Here is an 18386-nt window from a genome sequence, read left to right on the forward strand (position 1 = left end):
TAACTTTCATCAAAATCGTTAGAGCCGATTCCGAGAGTCGCTAGGATTCATTTTTAGAAAATGTCATCTTATTCGTGTTTTCCGGTAATAACCTATTTGGTTTTTATTTATTTGTAAATATAATTTTTTTTTTATTTAGATGAACTAGCAAAATATGCAAGAACCACTCGTAAAACTTTACATTGCAAACTAATGGTTTTTTTTTAATTTTCTTGTTGCCTAAATGAAACTAAAACCAACATTTAAAGCAGATATTATTTATTTTTCCTCCAGATTTTAATAAATAGCCCCGAAATAAAGTTCTTTGGGTTTTAATAAATAACTACCGATCCACCGAAATATAGAACTTTGGGTTTTAATTAATTAATTAACATTATAATCGCCTTTTCATTTCCTTTATTATTTTTATTAATTAAGTTCAAAAAATTGCATTAAAAAACAGTCTGAATAGCAGTTACTTTCATAGATTATTGTTTGATATAATTATTATTAAGGCACGAGTATAGACGCACGGGGTTTCCACAACTCTCTCTAAAGCTTTATTCATACTTTATTATCACGAGCTGTGTTAGTGATTTCATCTGCTTATCCTTCTCATTTCTTTGGCGAGGGCCTTTATTAGCTAATTTTTTGCTCCATTTTTTAACATACATTCACGCAACATTTGTCATACCTGCCCATGTCCATTTTAGTAATGCATCCCCAGAATTCGTTTCTGTTCTTATATCTTTGCTCGTTTATTTAGGCATTATAAATGTTTTACTTTAAGCTTCATAGCTCATTTATCTTTGGCATTTCTTTGCTTTGTTTTTAGTGTAGTTGTAAGCAACTCAGGTTTGACGTACGTATAGCAGGTAATATGAGATCAGCATTCAATAGCTCAACATCAGTTTCTGGTAACTCCTACAGTTGACTTAAACCATAGCGTAAATCGCAAAATCATTAATAAAAAATGTTCACGACTTAAATTCATTCAGCTTCAATATTTATGTAATAAAATAAAAAAGAGAGCAAGTATTGCCAAGTTAAAAATAACTGTTTGTAAACTTAACAACAACAATAAAAAGGTATTAAAAACTTGATAAAGTATGCTTACGTTCACGACCAAAGAATGTAAACAATACCGGGCAATTCCCGAAAGTTGTAAAGTTCTTGCACCCATACAATTGGATTGTATTCGTTTATGAATGAAAAATACACTGAAGCTAATTAGTGATCTTGATAGAGTGATAATATTTTTTACCGTTCTTTATCAATTTCAAGTATGTTAATTTGCCTTATTCTATTAAAATGCAGGCTAATAAATCATTTAAAATCTTTATATATCATTTTTAATCATTTGAATTTAAAAAAAAAAAAAAAAAAGTTCCAAATATGATACCATTGGGGAATTAAGATGGGGAGAAATATTTTTTCCGCATATATGTTGAAAGAAATTTTGAAATAACTTATTTTATTGCTTATTTCTAATCTTTCGTTACGCCCGGTAAAACATAAAAAAAATATTTGTTGAAAATAACTTATTTAATAATTATTTGCATAATGCATCACACTATTTCACGCAAGGAAATTCTTGACCTACCAATGCATACATTTAAAAAATGTGTAAAAACGCATCTAGTACAGCGAGGTTACTATACATTTGATGAATTCCTCAATGACAAGGTAGAATGGAAGCAGCCAGCCTCGCTCTCATCTCCCGCAAGACAGCAAAATGATTGTAAATGTTGATGTTGGAAAAGAGCAACTACTGAGTTTCTTGCCGGCTCTTCTCGGTAGAATCTGCTTTCCGAACCGGTGGTAGAGTCACACAAACATGCATACTTGACGTTTCAAAAGTGCTTATAAAGTAGGCCTACTTGAAATAAATGAATTTGAATTTGAATTTGAATTTCATGGAATATAAATTTATTTTGAGAAGAATTTTATTAGAAATAACCAGATTTCTAAATATTTTTTTTTCTAATTTTTCACTAAATTTTGTTTAATTATTTAAATGCATGCAAAATGTTCCTTACAATAATTTATATTACTGTACTCAAAGTAAATTTTAAGTGTTGGATTCTGAAATATATTTAGTTTTTCCCCGCTGAAAGTCGTTTTATGCAGTCAAGCGTTACTACCAGGTCAGCATAGGCGCATAAGAGGTTGAGACTTGAGAGAGGAAATTAGTGCAGGAAACAGTTTTGTTCCCGTTGAATAAATTTTTCAATGATTCACGGGAGTTCTATAGTGTGTTAGCTCTTAGAACTTTTTTTTAAAGATTTGTTTGAAATTAAAACACTTTTAGTTACCTTTTCATCTTTTCCATTATTATCATAATCAGCCTAATTATGATTAATACTAGCTGTTGCCCGCGACTTCGTCTGCGTTTGATTTTGTTTTTTGATGTGGCATTAAATTTAGTTATAGTTTAGTTTAGTTAGTATCCAAAAATAAATTAAAGTATTCGGTATTGCTAAGCCTTAAATGAGGGGTTTGCCGCTGGCCGCCGAGGAGTTCTGTCCTCTATCACCAGACAACATATTATACTCATTTTAACTTGTCTTATTGTTTATACAATATTTTTATTACTTTTTAGTGCAGAGTATGTTTTAAAAATAGAAGAATAAAAAAAATTGTGTCGAAATAAATAAAACAAATAAAATTCCCTTTACAATAAAAAGTAATTGAAACATTGTTTACAAAATATGTTATGTAAGAAAACATGCAGTGCTGTTAGATTTTAGTTCAATATATTCGAAAATGTTTCATAAATCTGAACCATTTGAATATTCAGTAAATACTTGCATGAATTCAGGATATATCGGAGCTAAAATCGCCGGCATTCATTTTCAACCGTATCAATCTCAACGATGCAGGCCTCACAACGTACACGATTGTGTAGATATTTAATATTGTTGTGTGCGAGTTACTAGTTCGCAGTGACTTTTACTAAATTTTTTCCCCTACATTACGATAAGAAAGAGTCTAACCGAGACAAGCTAATAAAAAGCCCCCACGAGCGTTTAGGTAAAAAAAATAATGTTAAAGTCTAATCTATTAAACTTATTGTCTGGTGACGGCAAATCAGTATGCAGTTGACACTAGTGGTGTGCATAGATGCATGCCGATGATATAAAATTAAGAAAATCTCCTGTACGAGTTATAAAAAACTTTAGGATAGGCATTGTAAGAGTAATAAAAAGTCTACCCTAAAGTTTTTAAAACACGTCGTGGAGATGTTCTTCATTTTATACCATCTACATACCCTGTGCATACCCTCTATGCACGCCACTGGTTGACACCACCTGTTCTCTTCCAGCGGTTGTCGTACTAGGCGTCTAAAATAATATAACATGTATGATAAAAAAGCTTGGGTATGAATTTCTCTTACTTCATAGCTCAACATTAACTAGACTGTGAGATGGTGATAAGTTTGTTGTGGGCTCTTCTTAGACCAGGGCGCGTTTGGAAGCTTAACTTTAAGCTTAAGCTAACGAATGCAGTTATCACCATCACTCACATTAGTGTAACATGTTAAATGTATGAACGCTTCATAGGTGCCTGTAATAAGGTCTACATTAATAAAACGTTTTTGAATATGAATTTGAATTGAACGGAGTAAGGACAGAAGCCGTCATCTGTACTATAATATATAGTATATGTAGTATACATTTACTGTGACCCGTCTGCCCAGTTAGGTGATAATGGGCAAACCATTTCGTTGAGAGAGGCCTTTAGTCCGGCAGTAGGTTCAAGGCTTTTGATCATGTTCAAATAAACACGTAGAACTTTAAAAAAGTAAAAATAAAAAAATCCATCCGTCGGATCCATACACATATCAATTTTATTTGGTATAGTTTATTAAGAACTAATATTGACAATAATATTGAAAGCGATGATAGCCCAGTGGGTAGGACTTTAACTTTACTTTCGGGGAGCGAGTTCGAATCCCGGCACGCACTTCTTACTTTTCTAAGTTATGCGCGTTTTAAACAATAAGAATGTCACTCGCTTCAACGGTGAATCAAAGGTGAACGGTGAAAACCTACATACCTGAGAGTTCTCCACAATGTTCTCAAAGGTGTGTAAAGTACACCAATCCGCACTGGACCCGCGTGGTGGACTACGGCCCTAACCCCATTCTCGTTGTCGGAGGAAACCCTTGGCCCTGTAGTGGATGATGATGATGATGAATATTGGCAATTTTATTTCTACCTCTATCATAAAGTCACAAGACATACATTTTCTATAAGGGTTCAGTCATACGCCCAAAACCCCTTTGGTACAGATGTAGTAATAGATGTAGGATCGACGTAACGAAACTACCGTAGAGGCGAGGCGTGGAGTTGTGGGAACAATTGTTTAGGAATTTAAACGCGACGCCGCGTAGCACTCATGTCTAACCGGAGATCGCCTCGTAGAAACTTTGGGAAATGGCGTAGTGAGACACAATTCAAGATGGAAACTCCCAATCTAATTATTTAATACGAATCTTTCACATAAATAAATAAGTGTGTGGGTGGGTGTGTGTGTGCGTGTATATTCCTGGATGCATATGGATATCATTATTAGCAACAGTGATTTAGTAGGGCAACCATGAATGCTATGTTTTTGCAATGAAGATTTATATGATAATGTATTTTTGTAAATATTCTGGGAGTCGTTTACAGAAAGAAAATTCCTATGATCGCTCGCTCTTGACGAACAAGGTTTTTCCTTTTAAGATTTATATATCTTTTATATCTTGGAAAATATATATTGTCAACGTGTACCGAATGCCTGTTCATTTATTTTAATATTTATCTTAGAAACTATAAAATTCAAAGTATGCATTAATTTACGCATCACGATTAGCTTTTATGAGTCCCAACAAGGGGTCTTTAAGTTGCCACATAGCACTATGCACAATGCGGTTTGGCGGAATTCAACGATTTGATTTGATTTAATTTTGAGAAAAATCCCATAAAAAAATTTGGCAGGATCCAGGAACCGAACTCAGGAGTCGTGATCCGTAACGGAACACCTAACCAGTAGCACTGTAGTTATTTCATTCAATTCATTCATTCAATTTTATTTAAAGTCAAAAATGTCAAAATATCTTTATTCAAGTAGGCCCGGCCCACAGGTGGCACTTTTGATGCGTACATAAGAATTACACGGTAGTGAGATGATGGCGATAACCACATTCGTAAACTTAAAACTAAAGCTACGAGGGTTCCAAACGCGTCCCGGTCTAAGAAGAAGCCCACAACAAACTTAGCCGGGTGTTTTTTTTTTTTTTTGTTATCGCCATCTCACAATGTCATTTTAAATTATTAGAAGAGCAACCTGGTTAGAGCAATAATTTACACCCAAGCTTTTTTATCGTTTACGTAGTCCTTTATACTATAATTGGACTTTTCTATAAGCTTACGTTTAATACAAACTTTGAACTTTTTAAGAGACATCTCCAAGATGTCAATTGGTAGTTTATTGTAGAATTGTATGCAATTTCCTTTAAACGAATTATGAATTTTATGTAACCTAGTATATTGCACTGTAAGTTTATTCTTACTTCTAATGTTTAAATTATTGCAGTCACATTTTTTCTTAAATTTAGAAATGTTTTTATGAACGTACATTAAATTTTATTTTGCTGATACAGGTAAATAGGTGTTACGGAAAAAAATATGTAGATCTTAAATGTATCACGCCAAACTGGCGTGCAAATTGTTGTCAGGGTAGTATTGAAATTTTAATTTATGTTACTACTAGGTACAATTCGCAATAATATTGGCAGTTACAATATACGATTAATAGGACATTTAGGGACTGACTTAGTTCATGTAAAAGAACAGAGCAGAGATGTGATAGATTAGTAGTTAAAACCTAGACCTTCCTTTCGAAAATTTTAATAAATATAAATACATAATTAACAGAAAAATTCATCCAGACACTTTTTTTATGTATTATGAACAGTAAGACTAATAAGAACTAGGAATATTTAACATCTCGTTTCGATAACCTGAAGACATTGGAGTGAATGGTGGTTTAGTGAATGGTTGACTATCAGAGTGGCGGGCTAAAGCATTCCATTTTGACAAAAACGCTCGTTTTTATATACTTTTAATTCTTTTGTGTGTTTCGTCTGATGGCTATGCTTTGTTTTATTTAGGATGATTATTTTGGCACGCCAACATTGTTTCGTATTCTTTCCAAGAAGTACAACATCGAGTAAACATGACACAGATAATGTCGTAGGTACTTCATTGACGGGTACTCCACCCACTTAGGGAATCCCACGCAATCGGTTTTGAAATGAAATAAACCGATCTACGAATCTATACAATTATCTCACAATATTATATTTTTTTTGGTAATACAAAAGTTGCTAGGCGTAATGAGATAAAGGCCAGACCATCGCCGGCATAACCACTCTTTGTTTTAAATCTAAAATATGAAATTGCTTAGTAAATTTACGTTTTACTTGCCACCGACTTAAATAATTTTTAAAAAATATTTTTAGTTGTTTAGCAAAGTCGATTTTTATGGTCAAATTTTTTTATACATGTTACACGACTGAAATTATCTTATATAATGATTTCTAATTATAAATCTAAAATATTTTGTTATGTAGTAATATATCCTCCTGGCCGTATCCGACCACAGCGACTCCTCGTAGCTATTATGAGCGACCTGATGTGCTCTCCAGTGACTGGCATAACCACTCTTTGTTTTAAACGTGCGATCACATTGACAGCACGTCAGTACTCCACCAATTATATTGTAATACTAGCTGTTGCCCGCGACTTCGTCTGCGTTTGATTTTGTTTTTAAAGTATTCAGTATTAAATGATTATAGTAGTATGTGACTGTCAATTAATTATAGACAAATAATTTGCAATAAAATAAAATTGCGACTATAATTAAAGATCTAAGCTATCCTATCTCTTAAGTTGGACCAGACTGCTCACGGTGTGCCCATTTAATTCAAAATCGGTTAAGTAGTTTAGGAGTCCATCGCGGACAAACATCGTGACAGGAGATTTATATATATTAAGATATGGCCGGCGATGGTCTGACCTCATTACGCCTAGCAACTTTTGTATTACCAAAAAAAATATAATATTGTGAGATAATTGTATAGATTCGTAGATCGGTTTATTTCATTTCAAAACCGATTGCGTAGGATTCCCTAAGTGGGTGGAGTACCCGTCAATGAAGTACCTACGACATTATCTGTGTCATGTTTACTCGATGTTGTACTTCCTGGAAAGAATACGAAACAATGTTGGCGTGCCAAAATAATCATCCTAAATAAAACAAAGCATAGCCATCAGACGAAACACACAAAACTACATAAAAACGAGCGTAAAATTAGAAAAAAATTGCTTGTGTTTGTCAAAATGGAATTCTTTAGCCCGCCACTCTGATAGTCAAAGCCACCATTCACTCCAATGTTTTCAGCTGACCTAGAATTCCATTAGTTTATTGGACGAGGTAGCGTCGGTTCACTCAAATCTGTTTTCACGGCCAATGTCGAAGTGCACTTTACGTATATACCTACTCGTACCCATACACTGTATTTTCAATCAAGCTTTTACACCGATGGAGCACTCCATCAAAATGTACCGCTAGAATCAATCAACTAATCAACGTACGTTGTACATAAACGCATAGCGTTGACTTTGTTACAGGATAGGTGACTTTGTAAACAATGTTGACGTTAATAAAAGATAACTAGAAGGTGAGTGCATGTTTTTAGCTCAATAAACTTGATTCTAAGGCTGGGCATTAATTTGTCTTGTTATTTTTTAAAGTGAAACTTTTATTACATCGGCTCAGACTCTTTTGAATGTGTGTTGCATGTCGCGTGACGGTCGGCCGCGGAGTAGGGATAAAGTGACAGGCGCCTATAGTTAGCATCAGCTGACCATGTAGTGTGAAGACTATCACTCAAATGAGTTTATATGTATGTGCCAGTGCTCCATAAAATACTATTAACATTTTTAAACTGTGAAACTCATGATGAATGGTGCCTGGAAGAGCTCGCTAAAACGCGATAAGGCCGCCTTTTGTATACTGCTTTTGTCTGTGTTTTTTTTATTCTTCTGATTTTTTTTTTGTGCAAAGAGATTAGAGTATAATAAATAAATCTATATATATAAAAGAAAGTCGTGTTAGTTACACTACTTATAACTCAAGAACGGCTGTACCGATATGGCTGAAAATTGGTAGGTGGGTAGCTTAGAGCCAGGAGGCGGACATAGGATACTGTTTATCCCGTTCGACAGCGTTCCCGTCTGAGTTGACATAAAAAGACAGTTACACCATTTATAACTCAAGAACGGCTGGACCAATTTTTATGATATTTGATTTTTTGGATTCCTCTTAGACCGGAATAGGATAATAAGTATTAAAATAATAACATTTATCAAAAAAAATATGATGCGCGGTACGAAATTCGCCTGGACAGCTAGTTATAAATAAAATGAAGATGGAATTGATAATAGAATGATTGAAAATAATTACAAAACGGATCAAAATGACGATTATAAAATATTGTTTTTAGTTTTTTAATATGTGTATATCATCTAAATAATTGTTAAGTATTATGTAGATATGTCGTAATCTAAAACACAGAGTTCAATAAAAATATTTAGTTATCATTCCTATTTTCCAAGTATAAAATTAAGATTGATTAAGCAAATTTTATACCCTTAACGGATTATTATTCCGAAAAGTTTCAGTTAAATGTCTATAATTTGAAAAAAAGTTTCACTTGTAGTTTCATAAAACTATAAAATCTTTTTATTGTTTTGATATTGATATTTACGGAATACTAATTGATAATTGGCCTTATATGCGCGATGGTCAGGGCTCGATGTCCAGCATCATTTCTTGTTGACGTAACCAATTCTCTTTTATTAACACTGGATATGCTTTTGTTACTTTTCAATTCAATTTAATTCAAATCTAATTGTAATATATTTTAATGTGCTAATAGGGATTCATATTTTATGTCTAATAACGTGGATTTCAAATAATTTCCTTTCTAAAGTGTAAGATAGTGTGGCCTACTTAGGAAATATACCTCGAGGTTCAGACGAAACTTTTTAGAACCAAATATTTTTGTACTATTTACGTATGAAAGCAGCTCGGTGGCCCTTTTTCTTCATACTTTTTATTTTATGCTGAATTTTTGTTCTAACTGTCATTAAATATCGTAGCGAAATTGTGTATATTATAGTCATTATAGTTCGCATCTTGGAAACGGAAATTTTATATCAGCAGCTGTACATAATTTATTTCTAAAACTTTATTGCTAATACATGTATACATTAAAAGATGCATACAAGAAAAAGACAATATATATATTCACAGTTTTGTGCAAAGGCGGTTTTATTGCAAAAGCAATTCCTTGCCCTACTTGAATGTATTTTACTTGAAAATTATTTCACAAGACAAGACAGCCTAGCGGTATAGTTGACTAGGCATACCGACCGTAAGATGGTTGTCAGACTCCAGTCAAGCGTCATCAAAAATAGATATAGCTTAAAGCAGTGTTATTATAATATTGTTATAGAGTTCGATCCTTATTTCTAGAACGTAAAGGTATGTGAAATAAATTGCCTTAATAAGATACTGTTTTATGCGCATGCCCTTGATTTTGTTTATATTTTTAATAGTAATAATTTACCTACCGAGCTTATGTTTAACCTGATGGTAAGTGGCAACACTTCGCAGAGTATGCATCGTCAATCTGATGCGTAGCTGATAAGCCTCATGCAGACCGAAACACAACAATGCTGCTTGGCGACAGAAGTAAGAATGGCGGTAGTATGTATTTACCCGGCCGATCTCTGTTCCAAAAGGCTCTACTACTACTACATGATGTTGTGACTTATCACGGGACGGATATAGACGAAAGGTTGTTTCTAAATACAAAACTTTAGAGATTTGCTCGCTAGCAAGCGAATAGTCGTTTTCGCATATCAGCCTCTGTATTGTCACGGAAAATTGGACCTAATGGCGCTCGTTTTAGAGAAGCAAATTCTGTACTTCTGATTATTGATCTAAAGAATTGTAGGCAAATTTGAACATTAATCCAATGCACATAACATCCATTTTACTCCAAGTATTTCCATATTCGAAAACTTGACTCCTCGATAACAAGCAATTGCATTAAGGCTGCAGGACGGCGGTTTCAAATTAACCTTATATGAAAGAGCGTACTGACTCAAAGGTATCGATGAAAGTTATATCGGATCTCATGTATTTCTTGAGATATATGTAAAGGCATCTGCACGATACAGACTTTACGTTAATAGATGACTCTAGAACTAGTAAAATCAAGTTGATCGCACAAAGATTCGTGAGCAGCCGATATAAATATTTAAGGGCAAAAAAATTTTCATATACCATGTTCATTTACGTCGAAACCTTTGTTTTAACTTATGTGCCGATTACTGTAAATAAGTCGCCTCTCAGAATGAGAAGGCCGTAATTGACTACTTTAATTTATACGTGGCCAAGTGCAAATCGACAGACTTCACACGCCGTTGAGAACATTATGGAGAACTCTCAAGCATGCAGGTTTCCTCGATGTTTTCCTTCAGGCAGCAGCGTCCTTTTTGTTTCTACTATCGTCTACTGCGATCACCAACCCGTCTGTCCAAATTAAATAAATAAATAAATAAACAACGACCATACACACATCGCCATCTAGCCCTAAAGTAAGCATAGCTTGTGTTAAGGGTACTAAGATGACTGATAAATATTTTATATGAATAATAGATATATAAATACTTATAATACAACGATAAACACCCAGACACTGAAAAATATTCATGTTCATCACACCAACATTTTCCAATTGTGGGAATCGAACCCACGGCCTTTGATACAGAAAGCTGGGTCGCTGCCCACTGCGCCAGTCAGCCGTCAGTTGGTGATTAAGGGTTTTTACCTCCCATTGGGAGAGTCCTTTAGTGTACATGTACATGCACAGCTATAGGCTAATGATAATTTACATAAGTTTGACTTTACAATAAAATAACTTATTTGTGTGAGATTCATTATTCTATGCCTAATAATGACGAATGGAAATCATCATTACGAATAGCGCACCTCCTAAACTATGACTAGGTATCTGCCCAAATAACATGCTAATGTAAGGTTTATCTAGATAATATTACAGCGGTCTTAATAAAAAAACTTCTCTTTCGATAGAATTAACATTCTATGCATATTATGACGACTGAAAAACATCTTTGGATTTGTTTAACAATTTCGACTGAATATTAAACTTTATTTTAGATATTGAAATTATATATACTAATGAAATATAATAATTTAATATTTTTTTTATTTTTGATTAATAATTTATTATATTTCGAATATAAAACTTCATTTTAGTTATTAAAATACGTAATTCGTTATTGTGCCTTATTATGGGATACAAGAAACTGCAGCCGTATTTTTTTTTTCGTACAGATAAAAATATAAAATACATTTGTAGAAAAAAGTCCAAGAATGAGTACATAAATTATTGGGTAAATATCTTGCACGATCTTTCTGTAATCTGTAGAATTCGGATTGATTGTAGTGGACAGCAGTTTTGAAACGATGGATCGCTGCGGCTTGCGTTCAATCAATCACTGCAACAATCCGTTGTACAAAGTCCCTAAGAGCAGTCATATGGCAAATACCATGTAGTTGCAAACAGATTCTGCTCTCTAGTAATAGAGAGAAGTGAACACGGTTAACAAGACAAGTTTAAGCTCAAAGTTCTCGATTTTCGATCTCCCTTTGTGCATGAATTTAGTATGGTATTGCTTTGTTGGACCACTGCGTCGGTTTGGCTTGAGATTTGTGATACTGTTATTGATTTCATTCTCAACGCACTAAGCCCATGTACTCCAAAATTTCAATCTAACCGAATAATTTTGATTTCAGATACTTTTAGTCAACAAAGTAGTAGACATATTTCACTTGGATGACTCAGACGGCATTAATCAAAGGAGCACAGCTATTGCATGGACAGTCATAACCGTACTATTTGTATTAATTTTTCACGTGAAGATTGTTGCTAAATATATATTGAGAAACGTGAGTGAAAGAATTCAAATAAATATTCAAGCCACTTTTTTTTAAATGTTGCGGTGATAGCTTAGAGGCTAAGGTAAAACCACGATGCTCCAATCACATTAATGATGACCAGCTGTTGGCCGCGGCTTCGTACACGGATTTTTGGTTTTTCATGAATCCTACGGGAACCGTACACTTTTCCGGGATAAAAATCAGAGTATTTGTTAATCCAGGGTATAATCTATCACCATTCACGAACTCAGTCAAATTGGTTCAGTAGCTTTTGCGTGAAAGAGTAACAAACATCCATCCACACAAACTTTCGCATTTATAATATTAGTAGGATTAAAATAATATAAATTATAAATAGATGATGTTGCATTCTTTAGGTATACATGTCAGCTTTTCATTCCTTATTTTTCTGTTTATTTTTATCTATTACATAACCAGGCTAATGTATATTTGTATTGGTCTCATGTGTTTCACCTGTAATTGACAAAAATAAAGTACATGTTTTAACAAGTTTATTTTGTAAACACTATATGCAAGTTTTTGGTGTAAAAAAAATTAAGAAATAAATAAGGACAGACGGAATAAATAAGGCTCGTTATCTGAAGCATAATAGATACAGATATGACGAGAGGGTCAGGTGATAACGTCATAGGATCTTCTAAAAGTTTGTTTTTACAAACATAAAATATATTCCTATATAAACTTATGTACTTTCCATACAATTTTTTATTCGATTCTTTATTGATCTTCCCTAACTACCTTGTTTCAAATCAGGTCCAGACAGTAAAAAGTTTTTGCGAGATATTTTCAAGGCATTGATATTTCATTTTTATTTATGTAGAAAAAAATATTTTAGCCATAAAAATATGCATTATTTTTGCAGAATTTAGTTGGGATATTCAAAAGTGATCCCAAATATGGGCCCCCAGATTTAGACGATCGTAAAAGGAGAAGAAACTTCAACGAGTTGTATCACAGTAGACAATGTCATCATGATTGCCTGATCTTAGACGTAAGTTACTTATTTAAAGCTCTTTTTAAAGCTAATACTCATTTTAGTGCTAGCTCGAACTTTGGCAGGAGATATTGAGAATTAATAAAAGGCATCTGAATTTACTCCAAGCCTCAGAGTCTCAGCGGACGCAGAAGGGAGATATACTCAGAATTTATTTGATCAAATCAGATGTGCGGTGATCCGCAGTAGGACCAGAGTTCCCGACATAGCTCAACGAGTTGCGAATCTGAAGTGGCAATGGACGGAGCAAATGGGCTAACTCGGAGATCCTGTGGACGTTGGAGTCTCAAGGTGCTGGAACAGCAAGCCCTTATTAGTAGACGCAGCGTTGGTACATCCCCAACTATGTGGACAGACAACGACAAGCGCGTCGCAGTAAGCCGCTGGGCGTAAGAGACACAAAACAGCAGTAGATAAGGGCGGGGTTTAAAGTGCCGCGGGTAGTTTGTTTCAATGAGAATATCTCAACGACGAAAATAAATAGGAACATTTCGTTCTGCGCCGAGAAACGCTTTACCCATGCGTACATTTGGTGACTATTTAAGTTGAGTCAGCGAAGCGGTTTAAGTGTCTTGTAGCTACGTGCTTTGCCGGCTTAACGTAAGTACATAAGTATTTTTTGTGCATATTTTTCGGTCTATTTCGTAAAAATATATATTAACGCTGCGTTAATTATGTTTTTAGAAATTTTTAGTGTACGTTGTCATGTAACTAACGGGGTCAAAAGTGATGTACAAAAACAGCATAATGTTAGAGACAACAGTAGTAGTGATTTTTTTTGACAGAGCTCGTACGGGAAAGTACTGTCGCCATGCTTTTTTCTGCCGCTAAGCAGCATTGTTGCATTGCTGTGTTCCGGTCTGAAGGGCTTGGTTGCCGGTGTAATTATAGGCATATGTGGCTTAACACCGGCGCCTCAAACGGAACGCAGAACGTGCTTCTTAAATGCCCTGTGGAGTGTTGCTTTGTTTATAGGCCATGATATTCCACTTACCATCAGATGGGCCATCTGTTTGGTCGATCAATTATTACTGTAAAAAAAGTCAATTGGAGGCTTAGTTGTTTTACACTTTTTCATTCGGTTAAGTAATTCATTCTCATCTGATTTTCACAACGTGCCAAAAGAAATATACTCGTAGCTTCAATAATTCATCAACTGAAACGAGGTCTTTTAGATTACTTTGGCGTATATACCTACGCACTGCCCATCCATCGCCAGTCAGTCTGCCTATAAGTTATGATCTAAAGAATCGTAATCGTAATCGAAAGGTCGTAACTTCAAATTCACCTTTGAATGTACGATTTGGTTTAACCATCTGAAGAAGATCATTATCTACACCAATGTACACCCAACAATAGAATATCATTATAGTAAATAAGAGCTGATGATCTTCACCCGCACGAGAAGACAATAGAAGAGAATGAATACGGAGATAAATGATTTAATATATTATAAGACTTAAATTAAAAATTTAATGATGTAAGTTTATTGTTTAAATAAAATAATGCAAAATCTAGCCCGGCGAAGCGGGCTGGGTCCGCTTGTATTTTATAATTAAAAAAATAACAGCTATATCTATCAGTCAGCAGCATGGTGTCACTGCCAAATTTGTATGAAAGTAACGAAGGTTGTTTGTTCGTTCATACAAATGATCTGTTGATTAAGTCAATGTAACGAGCTGAGCTTTTAAAATAATTAAAAGCTCTAAGCCGAAATAGGATAAAGCCGATTAAAAATAATCCCCTCGCAAATACTATTAAAAAGTTCACTTTAGTTCCGCCCAATATGAAAAATTTGTTCATAAAGCAATTCTGAAATGAATTTAATCCTGCTACGGCAAAAGTACAGGTAAGAGCAGCCATACAAAGCCTCTTACCTCGAGTTTCAAAAGAAAAATAACTCGTGTAGCGATGGAGGTTTTAGCTTCAGTAGTACTCAATAAAATGATTGTAACATTTACCGCAATAAATATTATCAACGGATTTTTGTACTCCTATTTTTAGCTCAGGACCGAGAAGAAGAGTAGGTAGGTATTACTTATCATGAAACCACCCACTTGCACCCACATGGGGTGCAAATGAGAGCGGTCTTTCTTTTAACAATGTTCCGTTATTTATATTACGTTTTTATTCCACTACAAGTTATTCCTTGACTGCAGTATCACCTGGTAAGTAATGATGCAGGTTAAAATGGAAGCGGGCTAATCTTTTATAACCTGTTTTGACGGCCGATTGGCGCAGTGGGCAGCGACCCTGATTTCTGAGTCCAAAGCCGTGGGTTTGATTTCCACAACTGTAAAATGTTTTTGTGATGAACATGAATGTCTTTCTTTATCGGTATATTATAAGTATTAATGTGTTTTATATTCATAAAAATATTCATCAGCTATCTTAGTACCCATAACACAAGCTACGCTTACTTTGGGGCTAGACAGCGTTGTGTGTATTGTCGTAGTCAAATTAATTAGTATATACAGAAATTCTTCAGAATAGATTAAATAAACCGGTGCTACGGCACTCCGTTTATGTAACTAAGTTTAACGACCTGTGAAATGTGTGACATTAAAATAGGTCAACGCTTTTATACTGCTGAAACTATTTTTGTTACGTTGTCTTTTACTATAATGTTTTTATTTACTTTTATAAAGCTGTAGTTTAATAAAAACTCGCATTGGGGCAGCGTGAAAGCCTATGCTCGAAACACTCCTACCACCGTCCCACTATATGGCACGGGTCTCCTCCCAAAATGAGAAGCGGTTAAGTTCGTAGTCTACCACTCTGACCCAGTGCGGATTGGAGGAAAATGTCACTTGTTTCAAGGAAAACATCGCGAGCAAAACCTGCATGCCTGAATGTTCTCAAAGGTGTGTGAAGTCCACCAATCCGCATTAGGACATCGTGGTGGAGTGCTCCATCAATTATTAACGCTCTTAATAATGAATGACGAATATATTCTATGAGAAAGAAACCTTACAGTGAAGCTTTGTTAAGATGGTAACTGATAAAACTGTAAAAGTTTATGATAATCTATTTAAAATAATAAGATAAATAAATATACTACGAACAATGCACACATCGCCATAGCCCTAATGCAAGCGTAGCTTGTTTTATGGGTACTAAGACTTTTGAATATTTCTATGAATAATATTCATAAATACTTATAAAATACAGATAAACACCCAGACACTGACAAGCATTCATGCTCATCACACAAACATTTTCCAGTTGCGGGAATCGAACCCACAGCTTTAGATTCAGCAAGCGAGGTCGCTGCCCACTGCGCCAATCGGCCATCTTTCATATAAAATGCCGCATTTTACCCTGCAATGGCAGCCTGAGTGTTTTGCCAATGCAAACCTACAAGTGTATAAACACACTAACACAATTAAAAGAGGTAATAAATCATCGGTTTGCCTCCACGGTCTGATCAATCGAATCTTTCCCTTTCATTTGACATAAAGGACCGCATTTTTTAAAAACAAAAACAAAAACAGGTCGATATTTATTCCGTCGGCTTTAAGCTTTCATCATAAGTATGCTCATATATAGCCGTAAGTAAATATTGCTGTACAAATACGAGAATTATATATATAAGTTTAATAAAATATATAGATATATTGTTTATTTCAAGTAGTTATGATTAATGTTAGAAATCTCTTAAAGAAATAATCTTTATTATGTTTTCTTCATATATTTATGTTTATATCACAATAAATAAATACGCTTCCATAAAATTTTAAAATTAAAATGGCACTTAATACTTTTTAATTTTTTTTCTAAAAAAATTCTATCAAATTAAGTTTACATGACGCTTTGTCGATGCTACGAGTATGTGCATTGTGTGTATGCTACGAGTATGTTAAAAAACGTGTAATTTGGATATTGTTATTGCTCGAAACGAGTTTCACTTTTTCAGTACATATCTCTAAAATTATAACGTAGGTACCCTCGTGTATTTATTGACTAGTTGCGAAGAATATTTTTAGGGCTGCTATCCCCAGTAGCACGCACTCAGGTTTTATCTAATTATTTTATGCATACTGTGCCAAAAAATCCGAGAGTGCGAGTAGCATTCGGAAATTTACGGACTACAGCGGGGCATGTGAGGATGAAATTTGATTTTTTTATTTGCTGTATAACCGCTCTTAATAAATAAATAACATGAAAAGACATGTTTCAGATATCTGCAGAAAATAAGAGGTGTTTTATTACAAATAGGCTAGCGCTTGACGTTACGTAATGGAAATAAGGTTGGAGCGCGCTTGCCTAGATGAATTTATTTGTGGCAGGAAACTCAGTTGCCACGAGGGCGCTTCGCGCCTCAGCGGTACATGTCCGAAACGTGGATGATAAACATTTGCGGATGTTGTTGTTTTTAACAGCAAAAATCATAATGTGTGAACAAAAAAAAAAAAATAATTTAAAACTGTTTATTATAAATAAAAAATACATGGTTGTTTAGATCTCAATTACATTACGCTAATCTTCATTATGGAAGTTTTTTGCGCTTGAGAGGGTTGCACAAATATATATTAATTATTATATATTAATTAATGTATAATGTACGGAAAAAAAAAAACAAAAGAAATATTTCTGTAGTGATAATTAATGGAATTTGTAGGAATGGTCTGGATGAACTTCCGCCTTGTAGTTTTTGCACGTACCCTGAATGTAATAACGTTTCAATTTGTTTTTGATTTGCTTCAGGTTTTTATTTTCAATTTCTTCTAGAAAAGGTCTAGGTAATTTTTCTAAAACACTAGGCAGGAGGTACTCCCATACCATACTCCCATCATTGGAGCTATAGTATATGTACTTATATAAACACCCCGAGTGTTTATATAAGTACAACTAGTTAAATGTTACTGTTTATCTCATCAAATCTTAATTATGTATTTCTCTTTGTTCCAGAGTAAGCACGAATGCAACCACTTGCCGCTGATATTTAAAGAGCACTTGGTGTCAGAACATCCTTCCTTGACCAACATATACGACGCTGGTCCGTCGAAGAAGCGACCTTCCAGTACCATGGATGCTTCGATAGTACACATGAATTAGATGTTAATTAAATAAATTTAATAAACCGTTTTCGAATTTTGAACAGTTAGATGCCGCATGTAGTGTGTGTGTGTATGTAGTGGTATACAGTCGTCCTACCAGTAGATGAAATCAGTGGGACTTTGAATCAGTGATTGAGCAGTTGGCTCAAAATTATTTCCCCTAAGCCTATTTTAAAATCCCCTAAATTCGAAACAAGATACCCTAATTTTTTTTCAGTAAATGAAAAGTTTCATTATATATTTAT

The 18386-nt window shown here is 34.3% G+C and overlaps 1 protein-coding gene across 1 annotated transcript in view; it reads left to right on the forward strand.

The window, feature by feature from the left end:
* The window catches only part of LOC120636426, a 67689-nt gene extending 49550 nt beyond the window's left edge, over positions 1-18139 (forward strand). The window contains exons 7-9 of the mRNA XM_039907903.1: positions 11923-12075; positions 12950-13078; positions 17993-18139. Of these exons, the coding sequence (XP_039763837.1) occupies positions 11923-12075; positions 12950-13078; positions 17993-18139 (429 nt within the window). The remainder of the gene's footprint in view (positions 1-11922; positions 12076-12949; positions 13079-17992) is intronic.
* The last annotated feature ends 247 nt before the right edge of the window (positions 18140-18386 follow it).

Source organism: Pararge aegeria, chromosome Z (assembly GCF_905163445.1).
Source record: "Pararge aegeria chromosome Z, ilParAegt1.1, whole genome shotgun sequence".
In the NCBI taxonomy this organism is placed as follows: Eukaryota; Metazoa; Arthropoda; class Insecta; order Lepidoptera; family Nymphalidae; genus Pararge; species Pararge aegeria.